The sequence below is a fragment of the Monodelphis domestica genome, chromosome 6, assembly GCF_027887165.1.
Source record: "Monodelphis domestica isolate mMonDom1 chromosome 6, mMonDom1.pri, whole genome shotgun sequence".
NCBI lineage: Eukaryota > Metazoa > Chordata > Mammalia > Didelphimorphia > Didelphidae > Monodelphis > Monodelphis domestica.
Genome location: NC_077232.1, coordinates 40,868,341 through 40,885,583, shown reverse-complemented (window position 1 = coordinate 40,885,583; position 17,243 = coordinate 40,868,341). Strand labels below are relative to the sequence as shown.

General features: G+C 40.0%; 1 protein-coding gene across 4 annotated transcripts in view; it reads right to left on the bottom strand.

The window, feature by feature from the left end:
- SLC1A2 (solute carrier family 1 member 2) overlaps positions 1-17,243 on the bottom strand; it is a 179,632-nt gene that overhangs the window by 13,616 nt on the left and 148,773 nt on the right. For all 4 annotated transcript variants that reach the window (XM_007497323.2, XM_007497326.3, XM_007497324.3 and 1 more), the window contains exons 9-10: positions 13,352-13,486; positions 4,608-4,839 (exon numbers count right to left, since the gene is read on the bottom strand). In XM_007497323.2, coding sequence (XP_007497385.1) covers positions 4,608-4,839; positions 13,352-13,486 — 367 coding nt within the window. The remainder of the gene's footprint in view (positions 1-4,607; positions 4,840-13,351; positions 13,487-17,243) is intronic.

Sequence of the window (17,243 nt, the reverse complement as noted above, 5' to 3'; positions counted from 1 at the left end):
CAACAGAGGTGGGAAGTTGAATCCAGGTCTTCTTGACTCTAAACCCAGCATTCAATACTGGACACCATTTTGGCTCAGTTATACATACATACATACATACATACATACATACATACATACATACATATATACATATACAGACATATAAATAAAATTTGGTGGATTGACAAGAACTTCTTCCCTCTTTTAGAAAGGGAACTTGAAATTCTAGATCAATGTTTTGATTAAAATGAGACAAATGCCAAGGTATCATCCCATTCAATAGGGTCATATTCACTAGGGAATGGATAAAGAGTTGCATTTCCAAATATCTTAGACCAAAACAAACTGAACCTTTACCAAGGAAGAGTGTCTTTCAGCTCTACAGTCCTAAGAACAAGTCCATTTTCCTAGCTTACCTTCCATCTTTCTGTCCTCAACTTCATGGGGGGACTTTAAACCCAGGACTGATATTCGACAAGATGGAGAGACTGGATTTATGGAGGCATTAGGACATGGAGACATGACAAAATGCACCAGGGTTTGAAACATATTTGACCTTCTCAAACAAGTGGAAGTGAAACACATGCATTAAGGTGACGTGCTGGGGGCCGAATGCCAAGTACTTTTCACAAACTGAGTACGAGTGAAATGCCATCTCTGCCACAACTTTCCCCAAACCATTCCACCCATGCACAAACAGTACAGAAAGCTCATGCAAAAAAGATCCCCTCACAAAAGATGGACTAGGTTGCAGGGGGGAAAAGGCTGTTAGCACACCACAAACTGGTGCTAGACACATGCGTTAACATAAGGAAACCAAAGTGGTATATCATGCATTGGTTAGTGTTTGATCAGAGCCACAGCAAAATTGTTTTCCCCTTCAGTGAATGATGGAGAATTGTTTTGTTCTCTGCACTTATATCCCCAGCACCTAGCACGATGCTTCGCATATAGTAGGTGCTTAATAAATTCTGATTAATTGATTAATAAGGGCCAGGACTTCCAAGGCCTGCCCAAAAAACTTGCCTTTTTGATGCTAGTTTAAATATGTCTACTTGACTTTTAATGATGAATCAGACCAAGGACAAAAGGATAAATCATACCATGAGGCCCTAGGAAGGACCAGATGGCGTCAAATAGGTGGGAGGTTGTTCTTGCAACAAGTGGAGCCTGTTTCAAGTAGGGCCAGGAATGCAAATCCTTTGGTGTGTTCCATTCTTCTTGTAAGCATCTTCAAGTATGTTGGGGCTGCCCCCATGCTGATGGGCAAAAGATCAAGGGGATTGATAAGAAGTCCCTGAAGAAATGCTTCTCAACAGACATTGAGAAACACCTTGGGAAATGATTGGGACTGAATAGGGAAAAGTTCAAAAGAAGAAGCAAATATGCTCTAGTCAATGAGGACCAAGAGAACCATCTCTCTTTCATCAGAATCTCTGCCACTCCAACCTCCCATGTTTTGGGAACCATTGGGAACACTGAATTGGCATTGGTCCTTTTTTCCCCTCAATGACTGAACATCAATGACCCATCATCCCAGATTCCTAAATATAGAGAGAAGAGTTCTGGGTAAAAATCCTGTCTTTAATGTATTTATTTGCTGTGTGAATAAGGACAAGTTATTTAATCTTAGTTTCTCCATCTATAAAATGGGATTCTCTAAATGAGAGCCTCTCTAAAATGAGGCATTATGTGTAAAGTACTTTCAGAACTTTAAAGCACTATTAAAAATGGGGGCACAATGATTGGAGCACTAGACTTGGAGTCAGGAAGGCATGAGTTCAAATCTAGCCTCAGATATTTTCTTTTTCTTTTTTTTTAAACTCTTAACTTCTGTCTTAGAATTAATGCTAACTATTGGTTCTAAGGCAGTAGAGCAATAAAAACTAGGCAATGGGAGTTAAATGACTTGTTCAGTGTCACATAGCTAGGATATGTCTGAGGCCAGATTTGAACTCAGGATCTCCCATTCCCATCTCCAGGTCTGACTCTCTATCCACTGAGCCACTGAAATGCTTCTACCTCATTGGATCTTTACAAGAATGCCACGAAAGATACTAGCATTTTATCCCCATTTTAAAGATGAATAAAGTTCAGAAAGAATTATGAAATCTGGATTCAAAATCAGATCTTTTGTACTCATGTCAAAGCTCTTTCCACTTCTCTTCCTAGTTGAGGCTCAGCCAGTGTAGTTATAGAAGTGTTTAGCTAAAACAATAATCGTAATAATCTGAAATGTGTTCTCCAGTAGCATGTAAGCTTCTAAAGGCAGTGATTCTTCCTAATTTATTTTTTGTACCCTTAATGCCTAACTTGATGCCCCCTATACACAAAAGGTATTTAGGAAGTGGTCACTGAATTGGATTGGACTCTCAGAAACTAAAGAAATTGTTTTCAAATTCTCAAAGTCTTGAAGCACAGCATCCATTAAGCCCAAATATTCAGAATTGGTTTGTGTCTTTCCTCAAATGAAAAGACAGAGGAATTGGAGTCTCATTAATTTTTGAAACAGAAGAGATCTTAAAGGTCACCTCATTCAATGACTTCCTTTCACAGATAAAGAAACTGAGGTTCAGAGGAATTAAGTAATTATCCCAAAGTCACACAGGTAGGAAGTGGCAGAGTTAGAATTTGAACCCATCTCCTCTGATTCCAAATACAAACTTATGTGGGTTGCCCTTTCCTGGAATATGTCATATTTAGCAAAGCTCAAAAACCTTGTTTTCACAACAGTATTTACAGATCATTATTCTTCTTTCATTTTTGTTATGTTAAATGTTAGTATTGCTAATAAGGATAATTGATGGAGACTTTATGTCAACTATCCTTGAGAAGTGAACTATAAGAAGTCCCAGAGAATGAGCAGAGAGATGGAAAAAGATCCTGGGCTGCTCCTGTACAGAGGTATTCAAGAAAGATTTGCTAAAGTTGAAAGAATGCAACATTCATTGACCTGGAGTCTTGTCTCTTCCATCTGTTCCTCTTCCTTCCTTCCTTTTGGAAATTTTAAAAGGAAAAAAAAAATCAGAAAATTTGACCAAAGGAAACTTGGAAAAAAAATTCCTTTCTTTGTTTTCACTTTTGTTTCAAAATATCTATTTCTATCTAATTGGAGGGAGTTTCCCAGTCTTCACTGGCTGTCAGACAAATCTCTCCTTGTTAGCCATCCAGACCGAAACTACTTGAGTGCTTGTCAAGGGGATAAAGCTCCATCTTTGATTTAATGTCTGTATTCACCATGATTCCATAAGAACATCAAGAGAAGATGAGATGATAGATTTGAAGCTGGAAGGTCTTCAGAATTCTAGTCCATTCCCCTTATTTTACAGAAGGGGAGCCTGAGGCCCAGATGGATAAAGTGAATTGTCCAAGGACACAGAGGTAGCAAGTGCTGGATTTCCAACCTAGGTCTTCTTACTCCACTGATGACATGTTTCCCATCATACTTTATTGTCTTGTTCTTATTCCAAAAATATAGGCTGTTTGGGAATTTGGTCACTTGGTGAACAAGGGGTTGTGATTGGTCAACCAGACATTTGCAGCTCGGGAAAATAGGGCTGTTTCCATATTATCATCAATTTGTCCAGCTGAAGGCCAGTAGCTTCTCTTTGGAAGGACTATGAGGAAGAAGCTTCCTCTTGAATGAGGAGTATAGTGCCACAACTCTATAGGAACATCAGTAATGCACTATGGAACTCTAATGAGTTGAGATGACTTCTGGCAAAGTCTAGAAGAGTCTCTTCAAACACATTCTCCCAGTTGACCCATTGCCCATCTACCAGGGATTCCCCAAGTTTGCTCTGCTCTGATCATGACATTGACCCCAGAAGTAGACATTAGTTTCAGTGAGGACCAGACAGAGTCAACTGAGTTTTTTCTACCTAATACCACATGAGTACAAAAGACACATGCTCTATGAGGGATGGAGTTAGGCATGTGGTGAATTGCTTCGTATTTCTTTAAAATATTGTCAGAGATGAGAGTCCTAAGGAAAAGGAAGGTGGCTCTTGGTAAGAACATTTTTCCCTGATCAAGGAACAAAGAGGCCACCAGGGTCATGTTTACACATACCAGAAAAAGCTAATATTAGCTTGGCAAATGGGTATTACTCAGTGTTTCCCGCTGTTTAATATACAGTAGAGGGGGAAAACTTGTGTTCTGTAAATGAATGGGCAACTTATAGTTTTGGCTTATTTGTGAATTTAAAAATAAGATATTAAAAAAAAATCTAGGAACCCCAAAGGTTCACTTTGACTATGTCTTCAAAGTTGGTCAAACTGATGGAGTGTAGTGGTAGGGAAGCAGTAATTACTGGAGGCAAGATTGCTCTCTTATTCATGTTCCCCTCCAATTAGCAGCAAATGCTTTCTAAATAGGGCTTTACAAAGGCTACGATTAAGAAGTATGTGTGGGGAAACCACACCATTGACTTATATCACATAGAGATAATTTACCCATGGGTTGACTTTTAGACCTTGATTTTTGGCATCTTGGAGAAACTTAAGTTACTCTGTGATCTTTAGGAAACCAATTTAGAAAATAATACATGCAGGTTGTTGTGTTTAAAGGAAAGGGAACATGCACTGCTAGATACATGTCTCAATATCCAGAAATGGGAAAGGTACCTTGCACTCATCTATTATGACAGAGTTGTGGGCTGAGTAAACACACTGATTTGAGTTGTTTTCCCTATGGTTTTTCATGTCATCATAAATTGATTGAGTCTTGGTCATTTCTATGTCTTCATGCCCTCGATGCTGTGAGTCGATGCTGTCCAGCTCAGCCTTAGACAGGTGATAGACGATGCCGGCTCCAAATGAATCTCCAACAACATTGACTGAAGTTCTCATCCTATCCCTATGGATAAAGGAGGAAAATAAGAAAGGGATGAAAGTGAGAAATAAGTGAAGAAACTTGTTAACATAAGGAGATGGGCATCACGAATCCTTTTCTTTACAGCTAACATTTCCTCTAGAATTAAAATGAGATTTAGAAAAGATGGACTTTCAATGGCTAGTACTGGATAATTTCCCATTAACCTTTGTCAGTGAATAGACGAGAAACCTGTAGAATTCTTAAAAAAAATGGAATCACCAGCAGACATCTACAACATGGAGCCTGATGCCCTCCATCTTGGTACAGTTACTGGAGACCACTAGAGTACCAGTATCAATATTCTTTCCATGTCCTTCTAGCCCTTACCTTTCACCATATGACTTTTATTAGAATTTAGAATTGCTTTAGAGAGGCAATCCATATCCCATGCTTGGTCTCAAGTTAAAAAAGGGAGAAACCAAGTACTTTCCAGGTTCATTTTATGGAATTTTGGAGTGGGACAGAATCTGAGAAGAGATTTGCCCCAATTCTTCTGTACCCTACCTGACAAGGAACCATCCCACTTTTGCTCAAAGACCTCTGAGGGGGAACCCACTGCCTTCTGAGGCAACTTATTCCACTTCAAGATAGCTTTAATTATTGGGATTCCCCCTACTTCTTATGTAAAATCTAAACTTACATCTTTTTAACTTTCATTTCTTATTTCCAGTTTGGCCTTCTGGGCCAAGATGTAATTCTATTCTTTCTTCTATATTATAAACCTTAAAATACTTGAGTTGGCTCACATATCCCCATAATTTTTCAGCTGAAACATCTCTAATTCCTTAAGAATTCTAATTTGGCACTAATTTCAAACTCTTCCTCATCCTATTATTTTTTTCTCTGGATTCTTATTAATTTATTCTTCACCTTCCCATAACTGAATACAATATTTCAGGTAGAATCAAAACAGATTGAAGAGTAAGGAAGGGTGATCACCTCCATATTTCTGGTGTTAAATAACCCTATTGAACGTGAAGTCTACTTCAAGCCCTTTGATCTTCTTTAGGTGAATGTTGTCTAACTGATATGAAACATTACATTCATCTCTCTCCTTTTTTTTTTAATAAGCCCTTATCTTCCATCTTAGACTTAATACTGTGTATTGGTTCCAAGGTAGAAAAGTGGTAAGGGCTAGGCAATGGGGGTTAAGTGACACAGCTGGGAAGTGTTTGAGATCAGATTTGAACCCAGGACTTCCCAGCTCCAAGCCGGGGTCTGAATCCACTGAGCCACCCAGCTGGCCCCACATTTAGCTCTCTTAAATTTCATCTTATTGAGATGGAAGGAAAGCAAAGTGATTGTCTAGGCTTGAAGAAGGACTCCACTCCTTTCAATGTACTCCATGTTCAAGTCACATAGGCATTGTTGATTTTTCTTACACCAATATTCCATCTTCTCCTTCTGTCCTCCATCTTTGAGATGTTCTCCCTCCTCACCTCTGTCCCTCTTAGCACCATAGCTTAGCTTCTATAACTGACTTTTGCTGATTCCCATCTCTTCTTTACAAATGTAATTGCTACTGTTTTCTCTCTTCTTAAACCAATTACTTTGTATTTACTTTTAAAATATTTTATGTCGACTTCTCTGTGTATATACTACCCACTTGACCAATAACGTAAGCTCTCTGTGGGTGGGGACCCTGCCATGTTTTGTCTTTGTTTCCTTTAGCATTATGTCTAGCTCATAACTGGAGATTAACAGATACTTGTGGAAATTGAACCAAATTCTTGTTGTTTCTTTAGGGTTCATTAATAGGTCAGTGCAATTCAGATATTTGCTTCCCTGTTCCTCTGTAGGCCAAGGAGAAAGATATTAAGCTTAATATTTTCTGTAAAAAAAGAGGCTTTTAAAAAAATGATATCTGTCATACATCCTTCATAAAATATTCCAGGAAAATTCCCATAATGCCCTACACTTACATAAAATTCCCAAGGAGAGCAAATGGATGCTGTCCCTGACCCTTTTCTTTACAAATACAAATATGAAAGTTATAAGGGGAATGCTTGGATGCTCTATGAACTTATTCAGAACTGAAAATTTGGGGATTTTTAGCAATGGTAAGAATTGCAAAATTTTGGTTCACACAAGAAAACGGTCTCTATGGGCCAACTGTTAAGCCTTGAGAAAGCTTGGGAAAGTGGAAGCTGATGTCATTCAAGCCCGCCCTGACATGTTGACCTCAGGAACAAAATCTTCAGGGATATTACAGTATGCTGGAATTGCTTTGTATTTCTTTTCAACAAATAGTCTTAAACTTCCCAAGAAGAGGTGTGAATGACACCCTTGGGTTAAAATGCAGTGTGTCTGGCTTGCCAAAAAAGAAGGTGGAAATTAAGTATACCAATATAGCTTTAGAGGGTTATAAATTTAGTAGAGATGCTTAGGAAGATACGTCTGCCCATCTGGGTCCATCAAGAGCCAAGACAGAAAGAGAGGGCTCTAGTGAGTCGCTGATGCTTGGGCTGAGTCACTGCCTGGAGTTTCTGAACAGGAAGAAAAATTTGTAAGAAGATGGGCTCCTACTTTCCCATCTCACAGTTGGAACATTGATGCGGTATATGAAAACCCTGATCCTGATAAGAGAGCATAGAGGAGGGGCAGTAGGTGGCTCAGTAGATTGAAAGCCAGGTCTAGAGACAGGAGGACCTGGGTTCAAATCTAATCTAAGATATTTTCTTGCTGTGTGACCCTGAGCAAGTCACTTAAGCTCAATTCCCTAACCTTTAGTGCTCTTCTGTCTTAGAACTAATATATGGTATTGATTTTAAGACAGAAGGTAAGGGTTTAAAAAAAAGAGGAAGAGCAGAGAGGATGGGGAGAACTCTGTCCCTGTGGGAGAAAAATAATAAACTAAACTAAAATTCTGCCTAGTTTTTATCAGAGATAGAAAAGCTTCTAAAACTGGAAACTTCAAAAGTGAAGACAAGAAGACCTGGGTTGGAACAACACCTGGGACACTAGCTTTGTAGCCTTGGGCAAATAACCTAACCTCTATGGTCTCAGTTTCCTTTTATGTAAAATAAAGGTTTTGGACTAAGAATCTAATTTAATGGACTAAGGATCATAATGACCTTAGAAAATCCCTTCTAGCTCTAAAGGGTTTGGTCTCAAAGGAAAGAACCAAGAGTGCTGGATGTCTTGCAAAGAGACAAAGGTAGACTTGATATCATAAGATCCATTCTAATAATCAGAGCTGCCCCAATGTCCAGTGGATTTCCTGGGGAAGTGAGGAGTCCAGCAGAGACCAGACAACCCACTACTTGTTGAGTATATTTAGTGAGGAGAACTAGATGACTGTTGACATCCCTCCCAACTCTGACATTCTTTATGATCCTTTTCATTCCGTTCAGAAAGGGGGCCACTGAGGAGCTCCGAGATTCACCCACACAATCAGGTACAAAATACAGGAAAAAAACACACTTGCTTCTAGCTTTTTGCTTTTAGGTGTGGGTGTGGGTGAGTGTTCTGCTTAGCTGTGGGGAGCCGAGGGACAGAGCAGCAGGAAGAAAGATGGAGGAGAAGGAGACGTCATCATCATCTGGTTCTAACAGGGACATGCTAGAATCCTAACAGCTCTGGATGTTCCAGTGCTGAGACAGTCACTCACACTAAGCAGTGTCTTTCCTTGACAACTCTCCCCTTTTCACCAACACCCTCTGTGATCATTTTATCAAAGTTTCACCTGGATATAACGGTCATGAAGGAGAGAGCTCACTAACTCTATTTTGTCCCAGAGGTCCTGAACTCACTAAAGAAAGATTTCAATAATTAATTATTTCATTTTCTCCATCCATCCATCCATCCATCCATCCATTTGTTCATTCACTCATCCTTTCATTGAACAAGCAGTGTCAGGCATTGAGGATATAAAGAAAACATTTCCTGTCCTCAAGAGGCTTACACTGGATCAAGGGAGGGGTTGGAGTGAAGAATCAGGGAGAATGCAACCCAAATAAAAATCAGTCAACACAAAATGTAGAAAATAATGGAATTTCAAGGCCTAGGGAAGAGGATACCAGCGAGTGTGTGTGTGTGTGTGTGTGTGTGTGTGTGTGTGTGTGTGTGTGTGTGTGTGTGTGTGTGTTCTGGAAGGCAGAAGAGAGGACTTCAGGAAATGCTTCTTGTAGTAGGTGGCCCATGAACCAAACTTGGAGGACAGCTAGGGATTAGCAGAGGAAGTTAAGGGGAGTACATTTTAGGCAACAGACTTGGGCTGGTAGGGGATGATTGCTATTCAGGTTTTAAAAAAGGGACATGTAAAGTAAGTTTTAAAAAGGGACTGTAAGTTAAATGGGCTGCTGTGGGAGGGAACAGATCCTACCTCCCAAAGAAGGGCCATTTTTAACCATGTCTGGATCACCGCTTGTTGGGTGCAAGACAGAGGAGATTGTGGTCCAGATCTGAGTTAATCTAATTGGTCTGGAAGATGCTTTTCAGCTCTGAGATTCTCTGATTCTGATTACTGTCCCTTCACTCCCAACCAGGAAGTTGAAGGCAAAAAATGATCTCAGCCAGAGACTGAGAGAACTCTGTCCCCTTTGAAATAAAAAAGCCTTGGAGGTCAGCATCTTTGGGGCACATTCAGGACTTCCCTTGGTATTGCCCTCCTCACTGTAGGGCACTGGGGAGGTGATGCTTGGACAAGGAAAATCAGAGTTTGCTACTAGCTTGATGACCCGGACAAGTTTATGAACTTTTCTCAACCTCAGTTTCCTTCTCTGTAAAATGGTGATATTAATAACAGGTTCTTATGCAGATCCTTGAGGCAGATTATCAGTTCTGGTTTGCAAGCTCTATCCACTTTGCATATCCTGGAGTTGGGCCATTCTCAAGCCTCCAGAATCAGCGTTTCTGCAGTGACATTTAGACTTCCTGAGCCATCCTATTCAAAAGCCTCCAGGGCTTGGCGGCAGGCTTCAAAAAAGAACTGGATTTTTTCCAGTGGTTGGCAAATGACGTGGCACCATTAAATGTCACTGCAGGGTTTTGTTTAGTTTTAAATTGAAAAATTTCTAGTTATAAAAGCCTGGAAACTATGCCTGGAGAGGAAAAAAAAAAACATCCTCTTTTCGTCTCTGTATTATCCCCCCTTTTCCCTTTAGACTGTCTCTCTCTGGATCTGGGGCTTCTTTGAACTCCTTGGTTTTGAAAGTTGTCCCTTTTTCTCACAATGGCCTCTTGGTCACTAACAAGGGGCCCAGCAACCCCCGAGCCTGGGCCCCAGAAGTCCCTGCCAATGTTTTTCCCTAGCTGCCTAGAAAGAATGTGGGTCTGGTTACTAATTCAAAGAAGACTGTCCCAGCTCCAAGCTCCTGGAATAGCTCACCAGCATCATTTATTCTTTCTTCCCTCTTAAAACTAGCCTTCCCCTTTTTTCTTCATAATCACTCCTCACTTTTGGAGCTGGGAACTGGAGGGAGTCTCCCCAAGTTCCTAGGATCCTAGATCTAGACTTGGGAGAAAGGTCATAGGGCCTCTAGTCCAATTCTTTCATTTTACAGAGGGGTATACTGAAGCCCAGGTAGGGTAAGTTAGTTGTCCAAGGTCATGCAGATAGTGTCATTGATGGGATTAGAACTCATGTCCTCTGACTCCATAGTCAGGACTCCATGTGGTCCAGTTCCTTACCATCAAATATAAACAGAATTATTTACAAGCGACTTTGTTCAGAGAGTAAGTGACCTGCCCAAAGCCACACAGCTGAGAAATGAAAGAGTTATGACCACTCAAACATCCTGTCACAGAGTGCATCAGTAGGACCATGCTATCATGCCTTCCTCAGGCTGTGCTCATAGCTCCAGAGAGTCTAGAAAAAATAGTCATTATGATCTCTTTTGAACTTGCACATCTGACCACAAACCAATTTTTCCATTATGATTTCAGATATCGATTAAAATGTATTTTCCCTCCACATTTCAACTAAGAGGTATGTGAAAAATCAAAGATCCTGCAGCTATAGCCCTTCAAGAGGGATACAGTGGAAAGATCAGTGGATTGGGGATCCTAAGACTTGAATTCAAATCCCAACTGCTACTTAGTGATTCCTCCCCACCCCTAGCAAAAGTCAGGGATTCCCTGAGATCTATCCATGAACCAGTTTAAGATCTCCTAGATTATCTGTTATGATTAATCCACAAGCATTTATTGTGGACTTACTTGTGTCAGCCACAGTGCTAGGATCTGTGTACACAGGATTGAAAGTGAAGCAATCCCTACCCTCTCGGGGCTTATATTCAGAGGACAAGGACTTTATGCTAAGTTTCTGAGAATGCTAGAACTGGGAGGAGGTTCAGGGGGCTACCTTCTCCAATACTCTTTATTTTTATAGTACATATTTTTATTTTATTTTATATAGTATCAATTCTAAGATAGAAGTGACTTGTCCAGGGTCACCCAGCTAGACCCAAGACCTCCTCACTCCAGGTCTGCTGCTCTTTCCACCTTGCTACCTAGTTTTTCCCAATACTATTTATTTTAAAGCAGCTTTACTTGTAAGATTTTTCCTTCTGTTTCCAAAGTCATGGAAAAGACAGCTCAGAAACATAAACATGACTCAGAAATACATGTGTTGCTTCAAATTGATTTATGAGTGTCTTAGACCTAATTCCCTGGCTCTGCTCATGATTAAGAGGAATTAAAAATATTAAATAAAATAAGAAGTCATAATAGAATCAGAGACTCCGAGCTGGAAAGAACCTTTGGACACCATCTTCTCCAGCCTCCTCATTTGATGGATTAGGATAAGTCTCAGAGAAATCACATGACTTGTCCAATAATGGCTAACCTTTGTATGGCTCTTTAAGATTTGCAAAAATAAATTCCCAAAATGATCTCATTTGATGCCTTTAACAAGTCTGGGAAGTTGGTGCTCTTATTATCCACATTTTACAGATGAGACTTTGAGGTTAAGTGACTTGTACAGGATCATGCAGCTAGGAAGTCTCTGAGGCTAGATTTGAACTTAGGTCTCCTTGACCCCAGGTTCAGTGCTCTGTCTACTTAGATACTTCCATCTGAGACCAAGTCTGGAGCCCTTTCCACTGGACCATGTAGCCACTATAATAATATTATAACTCTAAGGTCTACAGAGTTCTTTTACATACAATGTCTCATTCAGTTAAAGAAAATTGAGCTGGTTCATAAGGACTATTTGTGTCCAACCAGTGGTAGAGTCTTCTAAGCTCATAGTGGTCTGATCTGCCACAGCTGGACAAACTGTACATTGACCCCGACATCATGATGTCTTTTTAGTCCTCTTTGAGGATGGACCTGACAATAACAATTGAGCTGGAAGGAGTCTCAGAGGTCACTCAATCCTAATACCTCATTTTAGTGAAGAAACTAAATTGGATTGGTGAGGTCACTCAATTGAATTCAGTTCATTAATGAGAGCTGGCTTTGCTCTTTGTGGTGGCAAAAAATTGGAAAATGAGGGGATGCCCTCTGACTGGGGAATGGCTGAACAAATTGTGGTAGATGCTGGTAATGGAATACTATTGTGATCAAAGGAATGATGAACTGGAGGGATTCCATGTGAACTGGAACGACCTCCAGTAATTGATGCAGAGTGAGAAGAGCAGAACCAGGAGAATGTTGTACACAGAGACTGATACCCTGTGGTACAATCAAATGTAATGGACTTCTCTACCAGTAGCAATGCAATGATCCAGAACTATTCTGAGGGACTTATGAGAAAGAACATTATCCACATCCAGAGGAAGAACTGTGGGGGTAGAAACACAGACGAAAAACAAATGCTTGATCACATGGGTCGATGGAGGTGTGACTGGGGATGTAGACTCTAAATGATCACCCTGGTGCAATTATCAATAATATGGAAATAGGTCTTGACCAATGACACATGTAAAACCCAGTGGAATTTTGCATTGGCTATGGGAGAGGGGTAGGAAGAGAGGAGGGAAAGAATATGAATCTTGTAACCATGGAAAAATATTCTAAATTAAATAATTAAATAAATTTTTCAAAATAAAAAAAAAGAAGTGCTTGTTCTGTCCAATGCCCTGTAGGTGATACTAGGGAGACAAAAGCAAGAAGCAAATAGTTCCTGGTCTCCTTAGGAAGGCATCATGGTCCATTGTAAGAAGCCTGGCTCTGAAACCAGAGGATCTGGGGTTAGACACTTTCCCTGACACTTATCCCCTGGGTGACCATATACAAGTCATTCAACCTCTGGGCCTCAGTTTCCTTATTTGTAAAACAAAGGAGTTGGACTCCCTGGCCTTTATGGTCTCTTTGATGGAGGATCCAAGAACTCTATTAAGGAAAGTATGACTTTTCCTCAGATTGTCAGGAGATTTAGTCAGTTAGCTAGCATTTACTGAGCATCTGCTATGCATCCAGTGTAGGATTTGATATGCACATAAATTTATTATTATGAGATAAATACATGGAGGAGGGGGTCCCTAGCAATTGGAGTAACAGAAAAGATCTCTTGAGGCTAATTCTGCAAGTTAGTGATGGAGATACTTACAAAAGCCAGTCAACAGCAACAAGCAGACTGATGTCCTGGGTCGGGAGGCCCACAGCTGTTAGGATGAGAAGCATGGTGACCAGTCCAGCACTAGGGATGCTGGCAGCTCCAACGCTAGCTAGGGTGGCGGTAAGGCTGGGGAAACAAAATGAAAACATGGCATGTGGGAGATTAACTTCTCTTTAATTTCCTCCTGCTCTGTGATCATTCCTCCTTCCCTCTCCAGTCTCTACCTCTCACACTCACCTTGCCATCTAAAAGGTGTAGCAGAAAAACATTGGTTCTAGAGTCAGAGGACCTGAGTTCAAATTTCATCTCCTGGCTTATTCAAACACTTACTAGCTGTGTGAACCTGGGCAAGTCTTGGTTTTCTCTGTGTCTCAGTTTCCTTATCTATAAAATGAAGAACTCGAAACCAATGACCTTTCAGGTCCCTCACAGATCTAAATCTATAATCCTATCACATCCCTTCTATGTGAAGCACTTTTCCTTGTTTGTATATGAAGGCCTTGGACTCAATGGCTCACAATGATGATGGCAATGGTGATCGCAATGAAAGCCAACATTTATAGTCTTTTAAAGTTTGTTAATTTCTATCCATAAGTTTTCTCATTTAATGCTCACAACAACATGGGAGGTAAGTGCTATTACTATCCCCATTTTACAGATAAGGAAATGGAGGAACAGGTTAAATGACTTGTTCAAGGACATTCAGGTCTTTTTGACTATGCATTATGTATCCTAATTTCTTCTGATTCTAAAATCTCTGAACCCAACTAACTTGCTCTCTCCATGCCTCAGTTTCTTAATTTATAAAATAAGGGTCCCTTTTCCTAAAAATTTAAGCAATATCCCCTTTCCTTATCTGAAGAGTGAGGACTTGGACTCAATGACATCTGAGGTCCCTTTCAGTTCTAAAGTCTGGGGTCCTGTTACTACTACCCAGCCCAAGATAATTGGAGGATCCTGTAATCCATCCCCGATGAATATATTTGCTTAGATTCTACCAAGTGCTCCCCTCAAACTCTAAAATTCAGAGAAAGAAACTTTACACATGTTGTTTTTTCCCACTGAGATTTATGCTGCAACATGTGAGGAAGGCTTGAGAACACCACAGCCAACAGTGACATAAGGATCCAGAATGCCGCATTTCCACTCTCTTTGGAGTGGACATCAAGAAGACTGGATCTGCAGACTGTAGACAACACTAGACACTTCGGACATTCCATGGTTTGAATGGAAAAGACATTATTCTTAGAGAGCCAGACAAGAAATAATATGGAATTAAAAAGGGACGCTTTCTTCCTGAAGCATCTCCTATAATTGGATTCAAATTACCAACGTCCTGGGCACACCCAGATCTGTTTTAGATGTCTCTGTCTGGGAGAGGGAAGAATGAGGCTCCAGCCCAGTCAGTCACCCTTTGGGGAAATCTGGACACTCGCCATTCTTGCTAGTTTCTGAGGAGCCACCAAGACAGATTTTGTTTTTCCCCTAGCTACTACTAAGCACCACGCCACTTCCAGGAAAGTGATATTTCCAAAAGATTATTTCCAGTTTGCTCTATCTATCCATCTACCTGTCTGTCTGTCTGTCTATCTATCTATCCATCTATCCACCTATCTATCTATCTATCTATCTATCTATCTATCTATCTATCTATCTATCTATCTGTCTGTCTGTCTGTCTGTCTGTCTGTCTATCTGTCTGTCTGTCTGTCTATCCATCTATGTATCTATCTATGTATCCATCTATGTAGCTATGTATCTATCTGTCTGTCTGTCTGCCTATCTATCTATCTATCTATCTATCTATCTATCTGTCTGTCTGTCTGTCTGTCTGTCTGTCTCTCTATCTATCTACCTGTCTGTCTGTCTATCCATCTATGCATCTATCCATGTATCTATCTATGTAGCTATGTAGCTATCTGTCTATCTGTCTATCTATCTATCTATCCAACCATCTATCTATCTATCTATCTATCTATCTATCTATCTATCTATCTATCATCTATCTATCTATCCAACCATCTATCTATCTATCTATCTATCTATCTATCTATCTATCTATCTATCTATCTATCTGTCTGTCTGTCTATGTATCCATCTATGTATCTATGTATCTATCTGGCTGTCTATCCATCTATGTATCTATTCATCTATCTATGTATCTATGTATCTATCTATTTATCTATTAATCTATGTATCTATGTATGTATGTATGTATGTATGTATGTATGTATGCATCTATCTATCTATCTGTCTGTCTGTCTGTCTGTCTATTTATTTATATAATTTTACATATAACTTTATATATATATAATTACATAATATTTATATAATTTATTTATTTATCAGGAAGTAAGATGAGAAGTCCCCTTTGGGTAGCTCAAAAATGCCAGGGTTCCTGAAATAGTCCAGGGGACAATTAACTTGTCGAAGCTGACCCAGTCTAAATTTTACTAGGGAGCATTAGGCACACCAGGCTCAGATCTGCCATATTTTAGATTCTGAATCTTGAAATCCTATTGCTTTTCATGCCTGTGCTTAGAGACCACTGATCTCCATGATCATGTAGGGAAGAGCACAGGAGATTAAAAAAAAAAAGCCAAACTGTGGTTCAGATCTGGTCATCTTGGTGAGGCTCCTTTTGCTCAACCCTACCCTTAAATGCCTGGCAGTTGGAGAAAGAGAAGTCTCTGTCTGTTCCCCGGGCCTGATTAGAAAGTGGAGCAGGGGAACCTTTCCAAATGCCAACGGTCTTGGCTCTCACCATTGTCATCTGTGTAATTGGTTTATGAGTCACTTTATCCTCATTTTTTGCCCTGGAAGGAAACTACCTTTTAAAGGCATCATTTCTGGATTGTTAAGCTCACGCATCAATTCTGTGCATTTAAAATGGCCAATTATCAGTGGGGTGGGGTTGGGTGTTTCTCCCCCATGCCTTGTTCCAGTCTCTGACTTGCTTACTTAGGGTCTACTATGCCTTGGGAACTGTTCTAAGTTATTAAGCACTAGGTTCCCAGAGCTCCAACTGGGAATTTTTGTGTCTAAGAGGAAAGAAGGGAACAAGCCTTTAGTAAACATCTTCTATATGTCAGGCGCCATGCTAAATGATTGACAAAAAAAATTTTTTTTTTTAAAAGGACAAGGCAGTTAGGTGACTCAGTGGATAGAGAGTCAGGCATAAAGATAGGAAGTCCTGGATTCAAATCTTCCATGTGACCCTGGACAAGTCACTTAATCTCACTGACCCAGCCCTTACTAATCTTCTGCCTTGGAACCAATAGTTAGTATTGATTCCAAGATGGAAGGTAAGGTTTTTTTTTAATTATTTACAAATACTATTATCTCATTAGCAAGAATTATAAACTGTGCCCATGACAATCATCACAAAGATGGGCCTCAGCTGAGACAGGACATTGTCCTTGCTATGGAAAAAGTGATTCTGGGACATCAGAGAATCACTGCTGGGAAGGGCAATAAATAGTGGGAGACCTAAATGTAGTCTGACATCCAAGAGCTTCCCATGTTAACTAATTATTTTTGTTAAACAGGAGCTCATTTCTGTTTAATAAATAAACTCTCCAACAATGTATTAAGTCAGTGATTTCTATGTTGGTGAAAACCTAAATGAGGCTCCTCAAAATTGAACATCCTGGGATGAAGCCATCACTGCCCCACCTTAGTTATAACTCTGGATGCTCTTGGAATTAAGAATTCCTGTTGTTATCACTCTTGCATATTGCCAATACTTTTGTCTTGCCACTGGACTTCAATGACTTTGGAAGAGAGAGTGAGGTCAAGGATCCTTTACAGCTTGGCCTCCCTTAAATCCAATTTATTCATGAGTCAAAAGATATATAACCGCTGATGTCATTTTGGTCTTCTTC